This window comes from Arvicanthis niloticus, chromosome 8 (genome assembly GCF_011762505.2).
Source record: "Arvicanthis niloticus isolate mArvNil1 chromosome 8, mArvNil1.pat.X, whole genome shotgun sequence".
Taxonomy (NCBI): domain Eukaryota; kingdom Metazoa; phylum Chordata; class Mammalia; order Rodentia; family Muridae; genus Arvicanthis; species Arvicanthis niloticus.
This window is the reverse complement of record NC_047665.1, coordinates 31,704,267-31,726,224: the sequence shown is the minus strand read 5'-3', so window position 1 is coordinate 31,726,224 and position 21,958 is coordinate 31,704,267. Positions and strand designations below refer to the sequence as shown.

Here is a 21,958-nt window from a genome sequence, read left to right as displayed (position 1 = left end):
TCTCTGTGGAATCCTCCCAGGACTCCTGGTCACTCCCCTCTGTCTGCCATACCCAACCACAATCAGATAATTCCTCCTTTGCTGGGGCTGTCATCCTCTAATGGGGGTGTGGGCAAACACTCAGAGCGTTTTTGCAATTTCAGTTAAGAAGGTATATTTGGGACCTTATATAAGATAAATAATTTTATTATTGCCCACAAATATATCACTTTTCTAATAATGTTCAGTTCTGCTCTTGGGATCCACCTGTCTCAGCCCATTAGGTTACATATACTGAGCCACACCTAGCTTTTTTATATGAGTACTAAGGGCTTGAACTTAGGTATTTATGCTTGCAGAGTAAGCAACTTACTGACTGAGCCATCACCCCATCCCCCTGACTTTAACCCAAAGGAGAGCAAACAGATGTATGCATGGGAAAGACTGGTTCACAAAAGCTTAGTTCTTGGGCAAGTCACAGAGATGTTTAGTGTTCCCTCTGGATCTCTCTCCTTATGTACAAAATTGGACTAAATATGCATGGCCCTGAACACCATGCAAGTATGGTTGGAGGATACATGTCATTATGTCTGTGACAGTTCCCAAGTGCTGATATAGGATATATACAATCATAGTTCCAAGTGGGTGAACACTTGTGATGTACACAACTTTGTTGTCAGGACACTGCAGAAAACAGGGTCACTGTCACTTTTGAATGTGGGAATGTTCAACTCGCCACCCATGCCTTTAGTCTGGTGAACTCTAGACACCTTCTCCCCGCCATTTACCATGAAGTGGTTGTCAGGGCTCACAGTGGGCGTTAGTTCATGCACCTGGAATCAGAGCATCAGAGGTTTTGTCTTTGCTTATAATCAGAGGCAATGCATTAAAACAATGGAGTGTTTTTTTCTTTCCTGTTTTACTTTTTATTGTTTTTAAAATAATTTTTCCCAAAGATATAATTTTAATGTTTTTTTTAATTGTAGTTTTCATTTTAAGGAGTGAGTTCATTAGAAAATACATTTATCCAAAACAAGGTCTCAGTCTCTTGGAGGGGGGATTACTGAGAATTGAACCCAGCGCCTTCCATGCACAAGACAAGCATTCTACTGCCAAGGTACTCCCTAGTCTAAATAGTGTCTTTTTTGAGTGTCTAACAGTGACTGGCTCCACTTTTTCTTACTTGTGACTGTGTAATTTTAAAAGGTCAATTCTCAAAATATTGAATTTAGGTATAGCTTTCCTTACAATCTTTTTATGGGAAGTATGAATGAGAATTTTACCCCATTCAGATCTATCTCAGTGGCTCTTTAGCCCAATAACCTAAATAATCTCCATGTGGAGTATGGAGCTCGGCCTTTGGGACAGATGCTCAATTCGCTAATTTCTTGTGACATTTTCGAACAACAGTCCACCATTTCACTGTGAAATGTATTGCTTTTCTTAAGTGTCAGTGGGGAAGAGGATGGGAAATCACCTACTCGAAAAATTGTCCTCATTCTTTCAACTCTGACTATGATTTAAGAAGCTCTTAGTGATCAGCTGGTAGTACCCACCTGGCCACTCCTTCCTCTCCCCCAGCAACAATGTGAACATGGAGAACTTCAGTAATTTATAAGAAAATCTTATTCGACCAAAAGGAGAAACAGGGGCATGCTCTTTACAGGGCACAGTTGGAACTGGAACTCAGTGAATGTGTTGTATGAATTAAGCCAGTCTCTCACACATGTGTCTCACATGTTTTCCCATGTTGAAGGCAAGGGTAAGAAAGTAAAAGACAGACTAATTAAAGAGTCCTGGAGTAGTGAGTGGTAAAAAGAAAAAAATGGCACCAGAGGAGGTAAAGGCAATGAAACCCATCACTGCTGTGTACAACTAATAGATGCTAATAAAATAGGAAGTTTAAATGATTTGGGTAGATTATTGCATGTATTCACCTCATCGTTAAACTTCTAGGGGATGCACACAACAACCGAGTAAACCAGAAGATGGCGTTGAAGGTTAGTAATCACATCTTTTAAACAAGCTAGCCATGTGAGGTCTCAGAAGGTTTCTTGTAATGACTGTTGTTTAAATTTCTGAAAACAGAGGATGTGGATGGTTGAGAAAAATGTTGAAACCGTCTCAGCCAAGGCAGAGGACACGTGTATCAAAGTGAAAAAAAAAAAAAAAAAAAAAAAAAAAAAAAAAAAAAAAAAAAAAAAACTTTGCTGTTTCTGCCCTTAGCAGTCTCCTATCTGCACACTTTGAAGAACAGTAATTCCTCAGCAGCAATGCTGTGTTATCTGAAGCTGCAATCTCTGCTTTTGCTCCGAGATGTGTCTCTGGTGACCAGGATAGTTCCCGACAGACAGAAGGTGTTCAAAGAATATTTTTTTTGAATGAATTGAAGCCCCAAAGGAAGAAGAGGGGAAAATAGGTGTGACCAAAATTTTCCTTGAACGAAACTCTGTTGTTTACTACCAGGGCTCTGACGATGGAAAACTTATTGGGGTGAAATAACAACGACATGGCATCCTGTTAATTTCTGAGAAAGCCTGTTAGTGTTAGGAAAAACAACATGCTCGTGGGCATCTCTGCGCCTGTTTCCCTGTGGATGAAATCAGATGTTTCTCCTAAAGTCCAGAACCCAGGATCTCAGATTAAAAGAAAAAATGAGAGATACATGAAATGGAAAAACTTTACAAATGCTCCAAGTTGACCTGTGGCGATGGCAATCTAAAATCATACAGAAACTGGTGGTCCCTCTGCTTACCTGAAAGCACCAAGTGAACTACATATGCTCCAGGCATCCAAGCTGAGCGGGAGAAAGTCAGCGGTGAAAGCTCCTGGAGTTAAATATGAAGGTCCAAGAAAACACAAAAATGAAGTAAAACCTTCAGTCAACCTAGCTGTTATTTCTATTCGGGGCTTTAGTACCTCACCTGCAACTGCCTCCCACATGGCGGAGGTTAAAATTATCATTTTTAGGTGAATTGGCTTCAGGAAGCCCTTACTACCTGACTACTCAGGGATCCCCCATCTCTTTTATGTTGCCAAATTGAAACTTTGGGGGATGTGCATTGTCTGAGTCATCTCAATTCGCCGGTTTCATTCACCCAACGTGTATAAGCGTTTCAAACACAGTATTTGGGCCATGGTTTATAAACTTGCCTTTCTATTTTTCTTTTTAGTGAGCGTGATTTTCTCTAAACGCTCAGAGAGACATGACTCCGCTTTACCCAAGGATGCTCCCACCCCTCTCTTCTATCACATGTTGTGAAACCAAGTCCCCTGGGCTCCAGACCCTCCATCACTTGAGCGGTTACTAGTTATCAGGTACCCTCAGTGGAGATTCCAGTATTCGCCCCACCCCACCCCCAACCCCCTTGCATGCCTCCACATTCACAAGATTGGGCCATACGGTTTCCCATCAGGCTGAGGATTTCTGAGTGCGTCTGAGTCTCCAGCCCCCTCCATAGGAGGGGCTTGAGAAAGCCAGGGCTTGTTTGCAATGGGACAGCCCTTGGCCCGGTGGGCTCTAGTCCGAAGCTCTTGTTCCTGCGGGACACCCAGGCACAAGGCAGGGATGGAGGGCGGTCCTGGGTATAGGCGAGCCACGCCCTTTCAGGCGGGGCCGCTGTGCCCGCCCAGCACTCCGCCTCCAGCTCTATAAAGTTCCTCTTTCTCACCTCACTTTCCTAGTTTCACCACTTGAACTTGGGAGCCTTTGCTGCCCTCAGCTCAGAGTGCGGGTGAGGTAAGGCCTGGAGTCGGGCAGAAGGAGGAGTGTGAGGCTAGTGGCAGAGGAAGCCTGGCTTCCATCTCTGAGCCGGAGCCCTGCGAGGGAGCGTGCGGAGATAGCGGACCCAGGCTCCGCTCCTCTACGCTACTCCAGGACCAGTGCACTGCGGGTTCTGTATGAAGCTGCTTGGGCGGGCTTTCCAGAACATCCCCTACAGGCTGGGCGGGACGAGCTAACGGGACTGTGGTGTCTTCGGAGGATCCCACTGGCCGCAGCTTGTCTGCAGGGGAACAGCCTCTGGCTCTCTGCTCCAGTCGAAAGCTCCTTTCCCAGCCCTGGTTCATAAAGGACCCAAACTCATCTAGGACTCCAGCGCGTGATTCCTAGGCCGGATGGCCAAAGAGAGCTGAGAGCTCCAAACTTGGGTCGGGGTGCTCAGAGCCCCTTCCCCCACGCCTTTCTTCACTTCTCGAGCAAGGGTGCTTGGTGTTGCTGTCCACAGCATCCCTCATTCCCAGCCTCGCCTTCACTCCAGCAAGGGTTCGCGCTGACCCTCCGCAGGTTGGAATCTCCTGTTTCTTGGCTGTGCTGCTTGCCCCATAACCAGACTTCCACCTGTTGCTTCCAGGACCCACGTAATGGTCTCTGGTTGGATAGGCCTGGCGTTATTCGGGGACAAAGTAAGGGTGTCATAGAAGAAAGTCAACGGAGAGAGCTGGGGTACTGCACACCTGCATGGCAGGGACACAGGACCTGGAGAAGGGCTAGTCCACGTGCCAGGTTCTTTTCGTCTGGGGCCTTCAGGGCAACTTGAACCCAGGAGGGGGCGAGCATACAAATAGAAGGAGGGAAAAGTGGGATGAAAGCTACTTGGGGCTGGCAGACCGACCGGGCGAGTAAGCAAAGGGGTCGCCCCAGCGTGGCGCAAGACTTGGGGTCTGCCGATTAGTTGTGTATCTAGGAGCTTTCAACGGAGTGCGTTAAGACTGTAGACAGTGAGTGGAAGATGGGGTGAGAGGAAGGATCTTGAGGATGGTGCGCGCCAAGGGATGCTCCCCACATATTCGTTAAAGTACCTTCTCTTGGGGGAGACCCCGGAGACCCTGGCACTGCACGCGAGCACCTGGCAGCCTCGGAGACTCCGGGGCCTTGTGGGCACTGCAAGAGTTTGGGTCGGGGCTCCCCCAAGAACGATGCCACAGTGGCTGCAGGAAAAGCTTGTGTCCCCGCAGCGCACGAGCCCAGCCTGGGAGGAGGCACGCGTCATGAACTTGGAGACGGGCAGCCGGGGCTCAGAGTTCGGCATGAGCGCAGTGAGCTGCGGCAACGGGAAACTCCGACAGTGGTTGATCGACCAGATCGACAGCGGCAAGTACCCCGGGCTGGTGTGGGAGAACGAGGAGAAGAGCGTCTTCCGCATCCCGTGGAAACACGCGGGCAAGCAGGACTACAATCGTGAGGAGGACGCCGCCCTCTTCAAGGTCAGCGGCATTCGGGATCCCTGGGCAGGGATGGGGGAGGGGTGTCGGAGGGGGTTAGTCTCACAGCCCTGGATGTGCTGTGGCTCCAGGGCAAGGGACTAGGAGGTCAGGTGGGCTCCGCAAGAAGGAGGCCAGAGCATCAAGGAGTGGGTCCTGCTTAGCAGAACTCCGGGAGAAGGGAAAGAGGTTGCAAGCTCTCGGGGTCTAACATACACGGAAACCAGGTCCCAATACTAAGTTTATATGGAGGAAAGAACTTTCAGCTCCAGGAGCGTCTCTGGGGGTCCCGGAGGTTCTGGTTGCATAGCCCATTCGCTGTTTCCTGCCACTGCTTCCACCGACGGCTAGGACCACTCTCTGCTTCCCTGTCTGTTTTGCTACTTTTGAGTTTTTCTCTCTGGGTTTTCTTTCTTTGATTGGGCTCCTCTACTGTCTGGTTCTAGTTCTGGAAGCTGTGATCTCTGTTTTTCTTTCTTTGAGTGGCTTTGACTATTCCAAGTCTTTCTCTGGGAGACCCCTCTCACCCCGTGTGAGTCCCTTGGGACTGATGTCACCAGAGAGTTGGCTCACTGAACTGTGAAGCCCCCAGCCTCCACCTGCCAACAGGACCAAGAAAGGGGACTTCCTGTGGGAATTTGTTCAAAGTACCTCTGTGATTTTGTAGATGTCCCTAGTCTTGTCCACACTCCATTCAGGTGTTGGGTGTGTACAGCCCATATGGGGGTCTCCCTCTCATCTCACCATAGGGTCCTAGGTGAGAATCACATTCCACAATTCAGGCAACAGCAAATTTGAAACACCCAGCCTTCCTTTCTGAAATGCAATCCATAAATTCTATGGATTCTTTTGAAGATCTGGGCTTGACTTTTCTTTCTCTCCTGTCTTAGGCTTGGGCACTATTTAAAGGCAAGTTCCGGGAAGGGATCGACAAACCAGATCCCCCTACTTGGAAGACGAGATTACGATGTGCTCTGAACAAGAGTAATGATTTTGAGGAGCTGGTAGAGAGGAGCCAGCTGGATATCTCTGACCCATACAAGGTGTACAGGATTGTTCCAGAGGGATCCAAAAAAGGTAGGGGTTCCTAGCACAGGTCACAGGGTAGACACATTATGACACTCACAGAGCTGCACTCGCTAGAGAAGGTCACGTTCGACCTCTGCTCTAGGTTAAGCCCAGCAGTCTCTTTTTCCACGCTGTCTTGGTTGTAAGTGACAACCCTGTGGTGTTAATGTAGGGTGGCCTCCCAAACTTTAAGCCTCCTGTGTGTGTGGGGGGGGTATGCACTTGAAAGTATTATTTTTACTTACTCCGTTCAGTTAGGATATGGATCAAATTTCCAAACAAAAAATGGGAAAATCCATTAAAATTTTACTTACCTAATATCCTCTAGTCATTAAGCATTTTAAAGAGGAGAAAGCACACCACACATCTCATACACATTCACATTTCTTGTACTAAAACTGCTAGAGCTTCTAGTTTAACATGGCCTGCTGGGGCAGTTATGAATATTCAGATCTTGAGTTTCCTCTCTTCGAGATTCCAACTAGTCTATCTAGAGCAGAGCCCAGTAATCTGCACTTGGTTCCAGTCATACAGGATGCCTTAGCGAGGTGCCATCTCACTACCAGAAACCACTTGGTGGATCACATGCTTCCTCCTCTGGGTGTTACAGGTCAGAGCATGTTTAATCAGTTTAATGGCATAGACAAATATCTCTGTGAGGAAATTGCTTGAAAACCAAAACTAAAACAAACCTAAAACACCTGATTGGTTAATATGGGTATGCATTCTAAGAATTAAGTGTTGGACACTTTTATAAGATTTAAGTCAGTTCCTTGTTTCACTCTGTGTTCTTTCTTTCTTTTCCCCAAACACACAGGAGCCAAACAGCTCACTCTGGAAGACACACAGATGGCTATGGGCCACCCCTACCCCATGACAGCACCTTATGGCTCTCTGCCAGCCCAGGTATGTGGTAGACTCTTGGTCTTGTGGAAGGCTGGGCTATGTCCTTTTGCCTGGCTCCACACCAAGAGGCAAACACAAATGAAACTGTAGGGCCGACTTCCTATTTGCTGTGACTAGGACACATGCTGAACAAAAACCTGGTCAGAGAAGGATGTTTCAGTTCCAGTGTGGTGTCCCTGTTTCTGATGCCATGATTAAGTGGGGGAGTTTGATGTGTCCCACCTGTTGGAGATAGGCTTTCACTGATGGTCAGATCTTCTGGGAATCAGACCTTTTGTGGAAGTCAAAGGTTTTGGAAGTAGTACTTTATCATGTGAAACCACAGGGCAGCTGACTTCTCTAGGCTTCCCTGATGTGAATTACAGTACTGTTTGATTCACTTTGGTGGCTTAAAAGGGGGCAGATTTCACTGCAGTATTCTTGGTGCCATGCTCAGCCATATGATGAAACCTTACAAAAGTCACGGCTCGACACAATGTCCCCATTGTGCTTCAGACCCTCTGTGGCTGTTTTCTACCTAGTGTGATAGACAGTCTATATCACTTTTGGGGGAAAATGACTTGGATGCTGGACAAAAAAGGGGTTCCCTGAGGAGTTCGGGTGATATGACAGGACCCCAGCACCCACTGATGTCTTCCTCTTAGCAATCGCTGTGCTCTGTCAGCAGGTTCATAACTACATGATGCCACCCCATGACAGGAGCTGGAGGGATTATGCCCCTGACCAGTCACACCCAGAAATCCCATATCAATGTCCTGTGACGTTTGGCCCACGCGGCCACCACTGGCAAGGCCCATCTTGTGAAAATGGTAAGAATTGTGCCAGGGTAGCAGACAGAAGAACAACCTGGGCTCCGGGTATGGGCGACATTAAAGGGCTTTCCCCTTCCACTGAGATACCAGCAACACATCACATGAAGCTGCTGGTAGTGGTGGTGGTGGTGGTGGTAGGGTTGGTGGGGGGATGTTGCCTTGTCCTGTGAAATGTTGAAGTCCTCAGAGCCATGATAGGCATTTCTCTGTATGGGAACTTAACTAGAAGGCCTCAGAGATCATTCCAAGGAGCTGAAAAGTGCTCCAGTTTTAATACATAGAGAAAAAACATGGATGACCACAAGCTCTCAATGACAGTAGATGTCAATTATAAAACTTGTCTATATTTTGTTTCAGTTATTTGATTAACATGTTTTTACTTTCCATAACATTATGCAATCTTTGTCCCATTAGGACAGAGGGATAGATTTTGTCAGTCTCCCATCCGAGTTGTCACTTATTGGAGAGCCATGCTAATCTCCCTAGTCTATGTCTCCCTTCCCTCCTGTAAAGTAGACAGCTGTGCCCAGCCTGCCTCAGCAGGGACTTAGGGAAATCATTGCTAGTTCATGTCTCTGAATACTAATGAGTCATTTGTAGCTGTTCTTGGTATTAAGGATCAGAGCAAAAGTAATCCACAAAGTGTCTCTACAAATGAGGGTCCAGAGGCTCCGAAAGACCCATAGGGGTCCCCCAGATGGTAGATGAGCTTGGACAAAAGAAACACCAATTAACCAGACACAGAAAATTTCACAAACTATGTTCAGTGAGACTTGGGTCCTTTCGTATTGATTTAGGTGAGTGCACCGAGCTACACCCTGAGTCCTTTTTGGACTGTACATTTTAAGATAGAGTCTTCCTAAATTACCCAGGCTAAATTGCTCTTTTGCCCTCCTGCCTTCAACTCTTGAGTAGCTGGAATTTCAGGCCCGTCTTACCAGGCTGGACATAAAACAAGCTTTTAGGACTTTCAAGTTCATTATTTAAATATAAGTCTTGACATGGGTCACCACTCCAGTAGTTCTTTTATATTAATTTGGAAATATTTTCCTTGTCACAATTTCACCAACACCCCCCTCATTCCATTCATGCTTACACTACTCTTACTTTAGTGTAACATAACTTCTGTGATGCCAGGAAAGATGTTTCAACATACACACACACACACACACACACACACACACACACACACACACACCCCACCACCAAACTTACAAACATCAAGCAGAATAAATGGGGATTGAATAATTAATTTATTTTTTAACCAGCCTTATAGAAGTCTGAACTCTGATCCTGCTAGTAACTTGCTGTGTGAGCTAGTGCAAATCCCTCTCCTTCTGGGCCTCAGTTTCCCTGTAGATGAGTTTTGGAGAGCACCAGGCTTCCATCCAGAGTTGTACTGTAGCTCCTTCCTCATCACCCTGAATTTTTCTCACTGGATGTAGACTTTGGCCTTTGCCTCATAATCAAATGTTCTGCTGTCAGCAGCTATTTAGAGGCTGTCAGGCTTGGGTTGGAAGGTGACTGGCCATGGCCTCTCCCAACTCAAGAGCCTCCCCGCACTGGGACTCTCTACTTAGACATCATCTGATTTTTATTTGCAAATGCAGGTTGCCAGGTGACAGGAACCTTTTATGCTTGTGCCCCACCTGAGTCCCAGGCTCCCGGAATCCCCATTGAGCCAAGCATAAGGTCTGCTGAAGCCTTGGCGCTCTCAGGTGAGTGTGGCACTTCTGATAAAGCTATGAGGGAGGTGACATCTCTCCTCTGCTTAGGTTGGATGGGGATTTAAACTCTTTCACCTTGCAGGCCCCAGGGTCTGGAGTAGGCATGGTCCAGGCTATGTGGACATGACACTGAATAAAGTACACTATCAGAAATCTCCTCAGCAGTACTAGCTAGTCAAATACTATTTGGATGACGTCTTTAACCTTCTTCATTATTACCTGCCCAGCTTTCCAGGAATGTATAACCAGGCTCCTGACATTGTCGCAGTGCAGAAAGGCTTTATAGGCACAAAGGCTTTTTCTTTTCAAATGCTGTTTGTCCTGTTTGGGTTGGCTACAAACAAATGGTCCTGAATTGCTTCCAGGGAACACTTGTTTTGGACCCTGGTCTCTGAGAAGTCCTTATGCCCCTAAAGGACCATATAGCTCTGATTTCCTCACAACTTTGATAGAATTGCTGAGTGTGCATGGATTTGATCTGATTTTAAAGTTCTGTTACTAAGAAAGCCTGCACCTGGAGATACTGCCCAGTTTTAAGAAAGCCCACACTCACTTGAAGCAGATGTCCATTTAGTCTTTAGATGATTTTTTGAATGTTTTCATATGAGATTATTAGAAATCTCAGCATGCCCTTGGCTACCTTAAAAGTCTATGACTGAAAACATCAACTACATTTTGACAAATTTAGACACTTCTCTTGTTCTCGAGGGAGGAAGAAGTTTTACAGTCTAGTTCCTTCCAGGTCTGATGTCCAGGGAGATTTTGTGAGCCACTCAAGAATAGCCAAGGGACACTTCTGAGCATCAGGGTTTGTCACACGCACTAGAAAGCTCCAGATTCTCTTCTGGAACACCTAAGACTAAATGTGGGTGCCCTAAGAGTGGGAAATAAGTAGCTATTTATATCTCTGCAATCTTGTGATTCTGGTGACATTAAATGAAATGAAACCTGCCCTACCAGTCACCTCAGATGGCCAACGCCCCCTCTCTTTGGGTACACCACTTGACTTCTTACTGTTTATAGCTGCAGACATAGAAGACACCATGATGTGGGCTGTCAGAACTTGCCATTGAAGAATACAAGGCTTTTGTGGGTTTCTTCTTCTGGTTTGCATAATTAATTATCAACCCTGAGTGCACTTTTCAGAAAGCTGTTCTTTCCAGGCATTGTTTGGGCTCCAGCCACCACCACGTGTATCTGTCTCTGCCTGGGGAGCCCTGTGCACACCCAGCTTGCCCTTTCAGCCTGTGGGTGGTATTTTAAAGTGGTTTCTGAAATCAACAAAATCATTTGTCAACAGGTTCCTGCCTTAAAGCTGTAGAAAACATAGTTGTGGGGTTCTTTCAGAGTTGAACACGAAGCTTAGAGGGATTTCATGGGGTTTTACATTAACCACTGGCTTCTAGAGCATTTTGCATCAATTCTTTCCCCTACTCCAAGAAAGCTGACTTAAAAATAAGAAAATAAGGTGGGCAGTGGTGGCTCACGCCTTTAATCTTAGCACTTGGGAGGCAGAGGCAGGTGGATTTCTGAGTTTGAGGCCAGCCTGGTCTACAGAGTGAGTTCTAGGACAGCCAGGGCTACACAGAGAAACCCTGTCTTGAAAAATCAAAAAAAAAAAAAAAAAAAAAAAAAAAACCCTAAAAAAATAAGAAAATAAAAGTATCATTTTCCAGAGCCCAGAAATTGTCTTTTTAGTGCCATCTCTGACATATCTATGTGAGTTTTGTTGTTGTTGTTGTTTGGTTTTACTTAATGACATCATGGTAACACTTTAGAGAAGGGAAGTTCCAGAGCTGAAGACACATTGGCTTTTCTTCTGAGATGTCTCTGTATTTCTTTTACTATTAAAAACCAGCCTTAGAGTTCAACTCTAAAATCAAAATTGAGATTCTGGAAGATGAATTTCAATTCAGTAGTATTGTTTCAGATTGTAGACAAAATGCCACCACTATTAACACTGTCTGTTATGAAACAGAGGTGCTTTCTAATAAAATTTGGCTGAAAATCCAAGAAATATATACCCTTCCCTAAGACGAGTAAATGGCCACAACAACATTTGAAAATGACCATGGTAGAGAAATCAGCTTCTTTCCATGACCTTCTCTTAGTATTGGATGTTCCTGAGGTAAGAATCTACAGGGAACAAGGGCAGCTAACGTCTCCAAGACTTCCTTGGCCCCAGGATTTTTCACTTGTTGATGGAGCATCTTGACACACAGGTGTTCCACCTCCTGAACTTCCTATCAGTCTAGTCATTGAGTCTTTGGGGCTCTGAGCATGGTGGCACCTGTCTCAAGTCCATCAGCACTGACTCCAGAGTTTTGTTCACAGACTGCCGGCTGCATATCTGCCTATATTACCGGGACATCCTCGTGAAGGAGCTGACCACATCCAGCCCCGAGGGCTGCCGGATCTCTCACGGACATACCTACGATGTTAGCAACCTGGACCAGGTCCTGTTCCCCTACCCGGACGACAATGGGCAGAGGAAGAACATTGAGAAGTTGCTGAGCCACCTGGAGAGGGGACTGGTCCTCTGGATGGCCCCAGATGGGCTTTATGCCAAAAGACTCTGCCAGAGCAGGATCTACTGGGATGGGCCCCTGGCGTTGTGCAGTGATCGGCCCAACAAACTAGAAAGAGACCAGACTTGCAAGCTCTTTGACACACAGCAGTTTCTATCAGGTAACACACCTCACAGTCTGTTAGAATGGAAGTGGCGGTGGGTGCTGGCCATGAAGGTCTCAAATGGCAGTGTCTGCCTATCTCAGACAGAGGTCTTCCTCCTGAGATCAGTGAGCTCACCCAGAAATAGGGTTTCTGCCTGATTCATGCCTGGCCTTTATCTGCCATGTGCTCTTCTTATAAGCAGAGGTCCAGAAATAGGATCCATATTTGCTGACCAGAAGAGACAATGGTGCAGGTTGATATCTTAATTTATCATTATTGTTTCACTCTAGGTTTTTGTTTTATTTGTTTGTTTTGTCAGAACCTATGTAGCTCAGGCTAGTCTAGAACTAGAGACCCTCCTGTTTCAGGATTATGATGTATTCTACATCTGGCTAATGAACTCAAATGTGGGCTTTCAGCAGCATGTGCCCCTCCCCCAGGAAGGTGCCACTGTATTGGCTCTATGCTCTCAGCAAGTTTATCTGCTGACACTTCAGCTCTTTAGGGGTTTCTAGAAACATCAAGAAGGTTAGAAACACATTCTTAACATTTTTGGTTATGAGATGTGTCACCCTTATAAAATTGTCACATTGCAGGCAGGACCGAAGCTGAGAATGTAAGGAGCAGGTTCAGTGAGGGGGAAATTCTGAGAAGGTTTGGTCTTATCTGGCATATAAAGGCTTTTAATCATGTTTTCCAGAACCTGTACTTCTTATGGTTTGAATTTTGACTTTGTGTACTTACATTAGCCCGGGGCTGGCTTATATGAAGTCATTAGCCTTGCCACTGTTGGGTACCACCCAGAGGCCTCCCCTAGAAACATAGCAGAGGATGCCTTTGGGGGAACAGGCTGCTCTGCTGACTGCTGATAGCACCCCCATCATATCCTGAGCGTTCTTTCTTCCCAATACCCTTTCCAAACAGCCCACACCTCTGGCTTTCCATCTACTTTCCTTCTCTAGAACCTGAAATTGCTTTGCTCCCTCTCAGCCGTGCACGTTGTAGTGGTTTAAAATGCATATACATTATGTTCTGGCTAAATTCCACTAATTAGCATGTGTATCACCTTGCATATCTATCTTTTTTATTTTGGTAAGAATATTACATGAAGTCTATTCTCAACGGTTTTTTAAAGGTTTTTTAAGTTTTTTAAGTCCATTATTGGTCATGAGGATATACTATCATTGAGCTTGTGTTCAACAAACTCCTCTTGTCTTCCTGACAGTTTATAATTTTTGACCCACAGCCCCTTCCCACTTGCGGTGACCACCATTTGGTGCTACTTTTATGAGTTCGGCTATTTTAGAGTTCACAATGGAGCATCATGCAGCCATTGTCTTTGTGTGCATGGCTAACTTCACTTGGCATGACGTTCTCCAGGCTCATATGTGTTGTTACAAATGACAGGCCATCCTTCTTTTTAAAGTCTAGGGGTATCCCATTGTGTTATCTATATCATGTCACATTCTCTTTATCTGTGTATCACTGGTGGGCACTTGGGATGATGCCTTCCTTGTCTAAGCAGCTCTGACTGGTGCTGCTGAATGGGGGAGTGTAGCTGTCTCTCCAAAACCAATTTGCTCTGCCTTGGGTACGTGCACAGAAGGGGACTGCTGAATCCTCAATGTGCTTCTTCCTTCCGTTCATTTACAATGAAGACCAAAAGCCCCAGTGTGCTTGGTACTAGTGGCATTTCCTCTGCCTTTTGAGCTTCAGTGGCCAATATTTGTTTAGGCTCATCCAAAGCCTCTTTCATTTCCAAAACCAAACATGTTCCTTGATAAATATCCTCCCCTGAGAGATGGGACAAGAGAATCTCCTCAGGCTCCAAGGCCTGATGAAGACCCTTGGAGTTGGGCATGATCTAAGCCTTGGCCAGACTAAGCCTTTGCCTCTCTTGGGGTGAGTTCTAGTGTTTGTGGTCCAAGTCAAAAAAAATTACTTCTGGAGATGCATAGCTACACATCTTATGTCTTCCTTGTGGTCTGGAAGTCCTTGAGAGCCCTCCAGAAGGCTACCACTAACTCCCTGCTTGATTAAGGTAGCTCAGAACAGTGACAAATGGTAGTGGCAGGGCTTTGAGGTACACTAAGGCTTAGTGTGCCAAAAGGGATCCAGGCAGGAGGCAAGTGCCAAAACAGAGCAAACCCCTTGGGCTAGAAATTTGCTTCCTAGGACTTATTAGTTATTGATGAGTAAGAGCTGTTTGCCTTTGTTCCCTTCTACTGTAGTGGGGCCTGTTGTTTTTGCTGTTTAGTCTCCAAGCCCCACAGAAGCTCAGGGAAGATGACATTGTTGCAGAGAGGCCCAACAGCCTCGTACCTAGGGATCCCCACCCAATGTTCTGGGAATAGCAGGCTGAGGTGGACTTTCTCAGAGAGTTGTGTTACTCGCTACTCTGACCTCACCCCACGTAGGTGTCTTCCCGGCCACAGTGCTATGCACTTTTACACATTGTGACTAAACCATTGGGTTTGACTTAAATTCTGGAAGAAGAAAGAGAAAGAAACGCAGGAAGTCAGTTCTGTGAGCTTCTAGAAGCTCTTCAGTTGCAGAGAGCAGTGGAAATCTTTGATGTCTACCCATTCAGGATTTGCACCCCACTAGGGACAGTCCCCATAGGCACAGTTGAGAAATCATATCTGATCAGGGCAGAGTCTTCATGGCTGCTTTGTGCAGGCAGCTTTTTAATGTCAGTTCTTTCATGCAGACAAGACCTGGGAAAGTAGTGCCAGGAGGAGGAATAAAGGTTAATGATAGTGATTGGATGTGACTTTCTGATTGTGCTGGAGGAGGAAGCCAGGGCCTTGTACATACAAGGCAAGTGCTCTATCCCCAGTGGCGATGCCCCCAGCCATGGGAAGGTTTCTTTTCAGCAATCTTCTTGTCTGGTTCACATCTCTCAGGCAGGACTAGCCTCAGCATGGCATCCTTGTCAGAGGGGCTTCATTGGTCCCCTTCTCCCTGAATCATTCTGTCCCTAAAGTGAAATTGAAGCCTGCTCTGGTTCTCCAGTTTGGAGTTTTAAACCTAGTATCAAGTGGGATCCAGCTGCCAACAGCTGGTGTGAAAGACAGATGCTCTCGGTGCCCAAACAACACGTGGCCTCCATGGTTAGCTGGTGAGGTTTAAAAATAACCCTGGGCCATCAAAACATTTTGATTCTTTACATGAAAATGTCTCCTTTGCCGGTGCTGTTTGACTCAGCATGGCTACTTTTCTTTTTCTTCTTTGTCCTCTTCTTCATTTTGGCCTTGTATGTTTTTGTGAGTCTACTGCTGCAGACTCAAGTTCTTAAGCTTGGGTCATGTTCCTTAAGAATAATGAAGTAAAACCAGTGTCAAGTCAGGAAAACATGTGTGAACTTGACCATGTGATTTTGGGTCTGGGATCTGCCCTAAGGGCTGGACTTAAGGGAACAGAGCCTGGGCTCCCCCAAAGCAGACTCACATGTGGCTCTTGCTTTCCATTCACCCACTTACCAGGTGTCTGAACAGTTTTGTTTTTTCTTGTGGGTTTTCAGAGCTGCAAGTGTTTGCTCACCACGGCCGGCCAGCACCGAGATTCCAGGTGACTCTGTGCTTTGGTGAGGAGTTTCCAGACCCTCAGAGACAAAGGAAGCTCATCACAGCTCATGTGAGTACTTGGTTACATCACCCTGAAATCACACACTGTAGAGCTGTCCCTTTTAGAGAAGTGGCAAATGACGAGTAAATGTCAACTCACCTGGGAAAATAAATGTAGACCTTAAAATAGTGTAGGAGGAAGCAGGCCCCAGTGAACAACACAGCTCAGGGACCCACAACCTACTTCCAGCCAAATTCTGTCACCACAGAATCAGCAGGGTGGATGCCTTGAACCCAAGCCTCTGCCTGTTCTGTGTTCTTGTTTCAGATAGACTGCTGTCTTCCCTTTTATAGGAATTTCCAGTAGTTGGAACCAAGTACTGCATTCTGACATCTCTGCTTCTGGTTTTTAAAATGCCGTCTTTTCTAGTCAAGTAGAGCTTTCCCCACCAGGAGGCTGCCTATTGTGTATTATGCTTCATAGTTCCTCATAACTTCAGACAGCTCTCAGACCCTCTTTTTGTTGCTGGACTTCAGGGAGTTATTTAAAAGTTGGACAAGGGTCGCTGAGTCTTTCCAGGAATCCAGATAGGTCAGTCAATCCTCAAAGCTAGGGTTTATTTAGATAGTGTTTAGCACTCACTTAATAATTAAAAAGTAGTTCTGAATACCTGATGTTTTAATTATAAGATGTTACTTAACTATATATCTTGAAAAGTATGCAGTATGGTGTAAATGTTATGTTCCAGAGTATCCACAATATCTCAGTGCAAATGGGGTATTAGTTCTGATAATATTTCTTAGTGGAAATTGAAGACTGGGCATACAGCTCAATGGCAGGCACTTACTAGGCAGTGAGTGGTAAAGCTCTGGATTCTGGACCCAGCCTGGAATGGGGGTTGAGCACTGCTGTTGAACATGTAGCCTCCCTTCTTGGTTACAAAAGTAAAATCCAAGAAGAAAAAAAAAAAAAACAGACTGGAGAGATGGCTCAGTGGTTAAAAGTACTGGCTGCTCTTCCGGAGGTCCTGAGTTCAATTCCCAGCAACCACATGGGGGCTCACAACCATCTGTAATGGGATCTGATGCCCTCTTCTGGTTTGTCTGAAAACAGATACAGTGTAGTCACACATAAATCTTTTTTTTTAAAAAAAAAAAAATTTTAAAATGTTGCTTATCTATGCTAGATTCATCCGAATATCTGCAATCTCATTTGAGATTAGAACTGAGAAAATGCTCAAAGCCAGGATTATGGTTTTGCTTCTTTTTTATTTAAATAATCTTTTTTTTTTTTTAGTAGTAGTGAGTAAATTTCAGCATAGATCTGATTTTAAGGACTTTGGGTGCAGTGGGGCTCCACAAAAAGGGGGCAACAATGGTCTTAGAGGCAAAGGGCCTCAAAATGCTGCCATGCGGTCCAGAGGTAGAAAACATGCATGGGCACACTCATGAAGTCTCCTGGTTTTCTTATTACAGACTTAATTCATATGGGTGCTTACAGAGGAATTGTACCAGTCATTATATATCAAATAACAAAAGGCTTGATTTATATACGACTGATTGTCACAGAGCACAGCCTGACTTGGTGAGGCTGGCTTTGAGTGGCAAAGCAATCGATGCTCACAAACAAACTAGATAAACCAGAACCAGCAAACCGATGTCTTGTGGCTGTTCAGCTCTGTCTTCTACTTGTGGTTCAGAGTCATGTCTGTCGCACAGCCATCTGGTCCATCAGGGTGAGCCCCTCTATCAGGCTCCTGAGCCTAACATTCACAGAGGTTTCCTTAGCCTTTTAATTTCATCATCTCACTCAATAATGTCCAGTTAATTCACTAAATATAAAATCCAAGAGGCAATTGGTTTCAAAAATGTAATATTTGTCTTCAATTATAGAACCACGAATTCTATTTCTAGGGCATTCTATTCCAGGTATTGTTAAGGGCAAACAAAACTGGTTTTTCAAATGGCTCAGATTGTGAACTGCTTTACTGTGTTATGCTATGCAGTTTGTGGTTTTACTCAGAGTCCTGGGGTCATTTCATGATGCCCTAGTTGTATGGTATTAAGAATATTCTAGTGATGTCTTTTCTTAAAAAAATGTTGTATTAAAGGTAGAACCTCTGCTAGCCAGACAACTGTATTACTTTGCTCAACAAAACAGTGGACATTTCCTGAGGGGCTACGAGTTACCTGAACACATTAGCACTCCAGATTACCACCGATCCCTCCGTCATTCTTCCATCCAAGAGTGAGAAGCCAGCAGCAGGAATGATTTTGTTTCGTTGTAAATACTCTGACAGGGCAGCCGGTTGCTGCCCTTTCTCTTTGGAAGAGCTAAGAAGTGGGTTCCCACTTGAAGACGACAACAGGGATTTGTGAGGAGAAAACAGCTGTATCTGTTCAACAGAGGAGCTTGCCCCAGAAGAGTGCCTGCCATCCAGGTCTTCACAAGTGCCAGCACTTGGGTGACTGTGCCCTGGCTTATAACTGTGAAACTTGATCAGTGTCATGTTTACATGTACTTAAATGCTGGCTTTAGCCTGGTGTGGATGAACTTTTGCTTGAAGACTGAAAATCTGTGCCAGCGTGAATCCCTGACAAGAGAAGACAGAAATATTATTGGTCCATTTCTCAGGGAGGTAAAGTCTAAACTAGAGACTACTCTGTCCACCAACAAAGAAATGCCTTCTTGGATAGAGGCACTATAGGTCTCCCAGATCATGTCCACTGAGTAAAGGGACTTGTTCTTAGCTCCAGTCTATCTTGTCATGATGCTGCAGAGTCTCTCCAAGTGGACCCTACATCCTGTTTGCTCTCTCTTCTTGCCCTTCCCTAAAAGCCAGATGGTGGACTCTTATTGCCACATACTTGAGCCAGAAAAGCATCAGGGACATATAAGATGAAACATGTTTGCGTCTCCTCCAATCTAACAATGACTACAATCTACAATGTATTTTTTGACGTATCCCCCTTTTTGTTTTGCCTCTCATTCTTTAGAATTGTTGCTTTTGAGAGAGAGAAAGAGAGAGAGAAAGAGAGAGAGAAAGAGAGAGAGAAAGAGAGAGAGAGAATATACTAGAGATAGATTTTTAAAATTCTGTGCCATTTCCCCTTCTATTTGTTTTGTTGGCCATGAGTAGTCTCCATGGCAACACTGGAAGGGCGGAGCCTTTGATCAGGTTGGGAACTGTCCCGGACACCAGTGGTTCAGTGTACAGCTGCAGACTCAGTGGGCTGTTTCTGCTTATTTTGTATATTAGATGCTTCCTTGTGCCAATAATAGTTTGACAGAGTCTCAAAATTGCCTGGCTTTTCCAACAATACATTCTTTCACAGAATCCCAAAGAGTCTCACTTGCTTTCATAAATCGTCTGATCCCTTATTTTCTTGTTACTGCTTTGTTTAGGTGGCATACTCCAGGAGTTGTCTCCTACCACAACATAATTTCTGTTTCTTCAAGGCTCAGAAGAGTCAGCTGGTCTCACACACGAGGCACTTATCTCCTCCTCCTTCTTTTCTTCTTCTTCTTCTTCTTCTTCTTCTTCTTCTTCTTCTTCTTCTTCTTCTTCTTCTTCTTCTTCTTCTTCTTCTTCTCATGCTACTCTTAATATTACTTCTTAAGTCTTTCATCAGCATGCATTCAATAAGCAATGGACCATTAGGGTGTTGTTTATTTTTGTTTGTTTGCTTTGTTTTTAAAAGGGAGCCTTTAATAAATAACATACATTATAGAAAATGGAAGCATTTTTTCATAGAGAAGGGGGAAACTGAAAAACATTTTATGTTTGAATCTTCCTTGCTAGAATTATCTCGAGTTCAGTCGTTCTTTAAACATATTTTAGTTTTCAATACATATATGAAGTTGCCTTTTTTAGAGAGAGAGAGATGTGATGGCACTCTTATGTACACAGCTATACAGACATACCTCATCTTTTGAGTGGCATGTGGAATTCCACTGCAATGTGCCTGGGTGCAGTTTAGACACCTTCTTAGCTACCCGTCATGAATGCATCCCAGCGGCCCACTGAGTCTTGTGAACTGAAGTCACTTATACATCTTATAGATGCAAAACATTCTGGGGTATATTATCCCAAGGGAAGATGAAGGCAAAATTGGGATGCATGCTTTCCCCAAGGCCCCAAGCCATATCTGTGCTCCTGGAGTGTATTAACCAAATCTGGCACTTCACTGAGGTTCTTTGCCTGGTCCCGTATGACCACGACTCTTCATCCCATGAGCAGATGCTCTGTCTCAGTGGCCATGTGAACTCTTTTTTCCCCCTTAATGTTATGCTGCTTTAACAGTGAAGCTGAATTTTCTAGAAAATGCTGTATGGTTTGGGCCACCAGTTCCTATCTGACTTTACAGCCAGGCATGCTGATGGCATCCATCTCGAGGGATGGTTTGATAGGCAAACACTCCTGACACAGAAAGGATACCTCCATCATCCCTTGTTGACAAAATGGGATGCACACAGTAGAATTTAGTTTGCTCTCACTGGAAGATGCTGTTGAAGAGGTAGGCTGAGGAACACTGTGTCCTAGGGAGAAAACATGCAAGTCTCACAGGTGCATGCTGTTGGCTTTGTTTCTGGTTCTTGAGCAGGCATTAGTGTCTAGTTTAAAACTAAAAGCCCCAAAGCCCCAAAGCCCCTCTGTTGTTGTCCTGGACAGAGATGTTGGTAGAGCCCACCTGTAGAGATCCAGAGTCACTCTGGGATTGGAGCAAGGAAGGGCCTGCTTTATCATGAGAACGCCAGCGCTGCAGAGGCCTGGGTGTAGTGCCTGAGTGAGTGGCTGCAGGCCAGACATAGGGATGCCAACAGGCTGAGTTTGGTGACTGATTAAGGCATATGTGAGGTGCCCTTGCCCTGTAGACAGACTGAGTGTGAGCCCCCACAGCAGAGGATTCTGGGAGTCAGGGTGTCATGTCCTACACAGGAAGAACCTTTAATATTACTTTTAAAACTTACTTTCCCCCTTGCTAATATTTTGATAAAAATCCAAACAAGGTTTAAATGCCCTCTCATTTCTCTCCAGGCAGTCTTGTCCATCCCACAGGTGAATATTTGTTGTTGTTTGTTGTTGTTGTTATTGGTGAAAAGTGTGAAATTGTTAAGGTCTCTGTTTTTGTTATTTATCTCCTTAAGTCACATGGCTGCTGCATACATTGCAATGTTGCCACAAGCCTGCCCTACCACACACATCTTTTTTGCCAGTTGTTTCTTCACTCGTTGAAGCCTGCGCAGTAAGTGAAACTCACTCAGTCCTTGCTAATTGCTGCTGCTCACTGTCACACGAATGCAGGGAAGGCTGATTTTTCTGGACTCATTTTCAGCGCTTTGATGAACATGTTTCCAGTGTATATTGAAGTAGAAGACAGCATTTGGCAAGCCAGTTCTTATTAGACACTCTTCAAGGTGAACCCACCTCATGTGGAAGGGCATTGTCCCTCTGCTCCCATGCCCTGTGCACCCACTTCACAGTGAGAGACCTGCTGGGGACCAAGGCTCAGAGATCTCTGCCTTAGAACTTATACTTTGGTTGTCTGCCATATCTAAGCCCGGCAGGAAAGCACTGCACCATCCTGCCTCCAGTGTTGAATGGATAGGCCATGGATTTTGCTGTAAACTTGCTTCACAAGGAAAACTGTGTGTTTTAAAATATTTGGTAAATAAAGGATTTCTAGGAAGATTGACTGTGGAGCATATTTAATAACGTCCTCACAGCCCTTCAAACACTTCCTCTATCTGTTGGGTTCTTGGTGAGGCTGTCAGTGGCCTACTTCCTTCCTGGCTGCCTGTGAGTCCCTGAAATCAGATCTCTAAAGTGTTCAGCAGAGAGAAAGCGAGAGAAAAGAAGAAGAAGAAGAAGAAGAAGAAGAAGAAGAAGAAGAAGAAGAAGAAGAAGAGGAGGAGGAGGAGGAGGAGGAGGAGGAGGAGGAGGAGGAGGAGGAGGAGGAGGAGGAGGAGGAGGAGGAGAGAAGAGGAAGGGGGAGGGAGCTAAGGAGGGAGGGAGGGAAAGAG

General features: G+C 45.2%; 1 protein-coding gene across 4 annotated transcripts; it reads left to right on the top strand.

Annotated features, from left to right (window-relative positions):
* The first annotated feature begins 3,660 nt into the window (after positions 1-3,660).
* Positions 3,661-21,616, top strand: Irf4 (interferon regulatory factor 4). Of its 4 annotated transcripts, none has more exons than XM_034511004.2 (9): positions 3,661-3,718; positions 4,936-5,184; positions 6,072-6,258; positions 7,067-7,155; positions 7,823-7,964; positions 9,578-9,685; positions 12,029-12,382; positions 15,891-16,003; positions 18,045-21,616. In XM_034511004.2, exons 2-9 carry the CDS (start codon positions 4,969-4,971, stop codon positions 18,183-18,185), a joined length of 1,350 nt encoding a protein of 449 aa, XP_034366895.1. In that variant the 5' UTR covers positions 3,661-3,718; positions 4,936-4,968; the 3' UTR covers positions 18,186-21,616. The 4 variants fall into 4 exon arrangements, with proteins under 4 accessions (XP_034366895.1, XP_076795323.1, XP_034366894.1 ...); XM_076939208.1 differs by having other exon boundaries at positions 15,891-16,007; positions 18,049-21,616; XM_034511003.2 differs by having other exon boundaries at positions 7,820-7,964.
* The last annotated feature ends 342 nt before the right edge of the window (positions 21,617-21,958 follow it).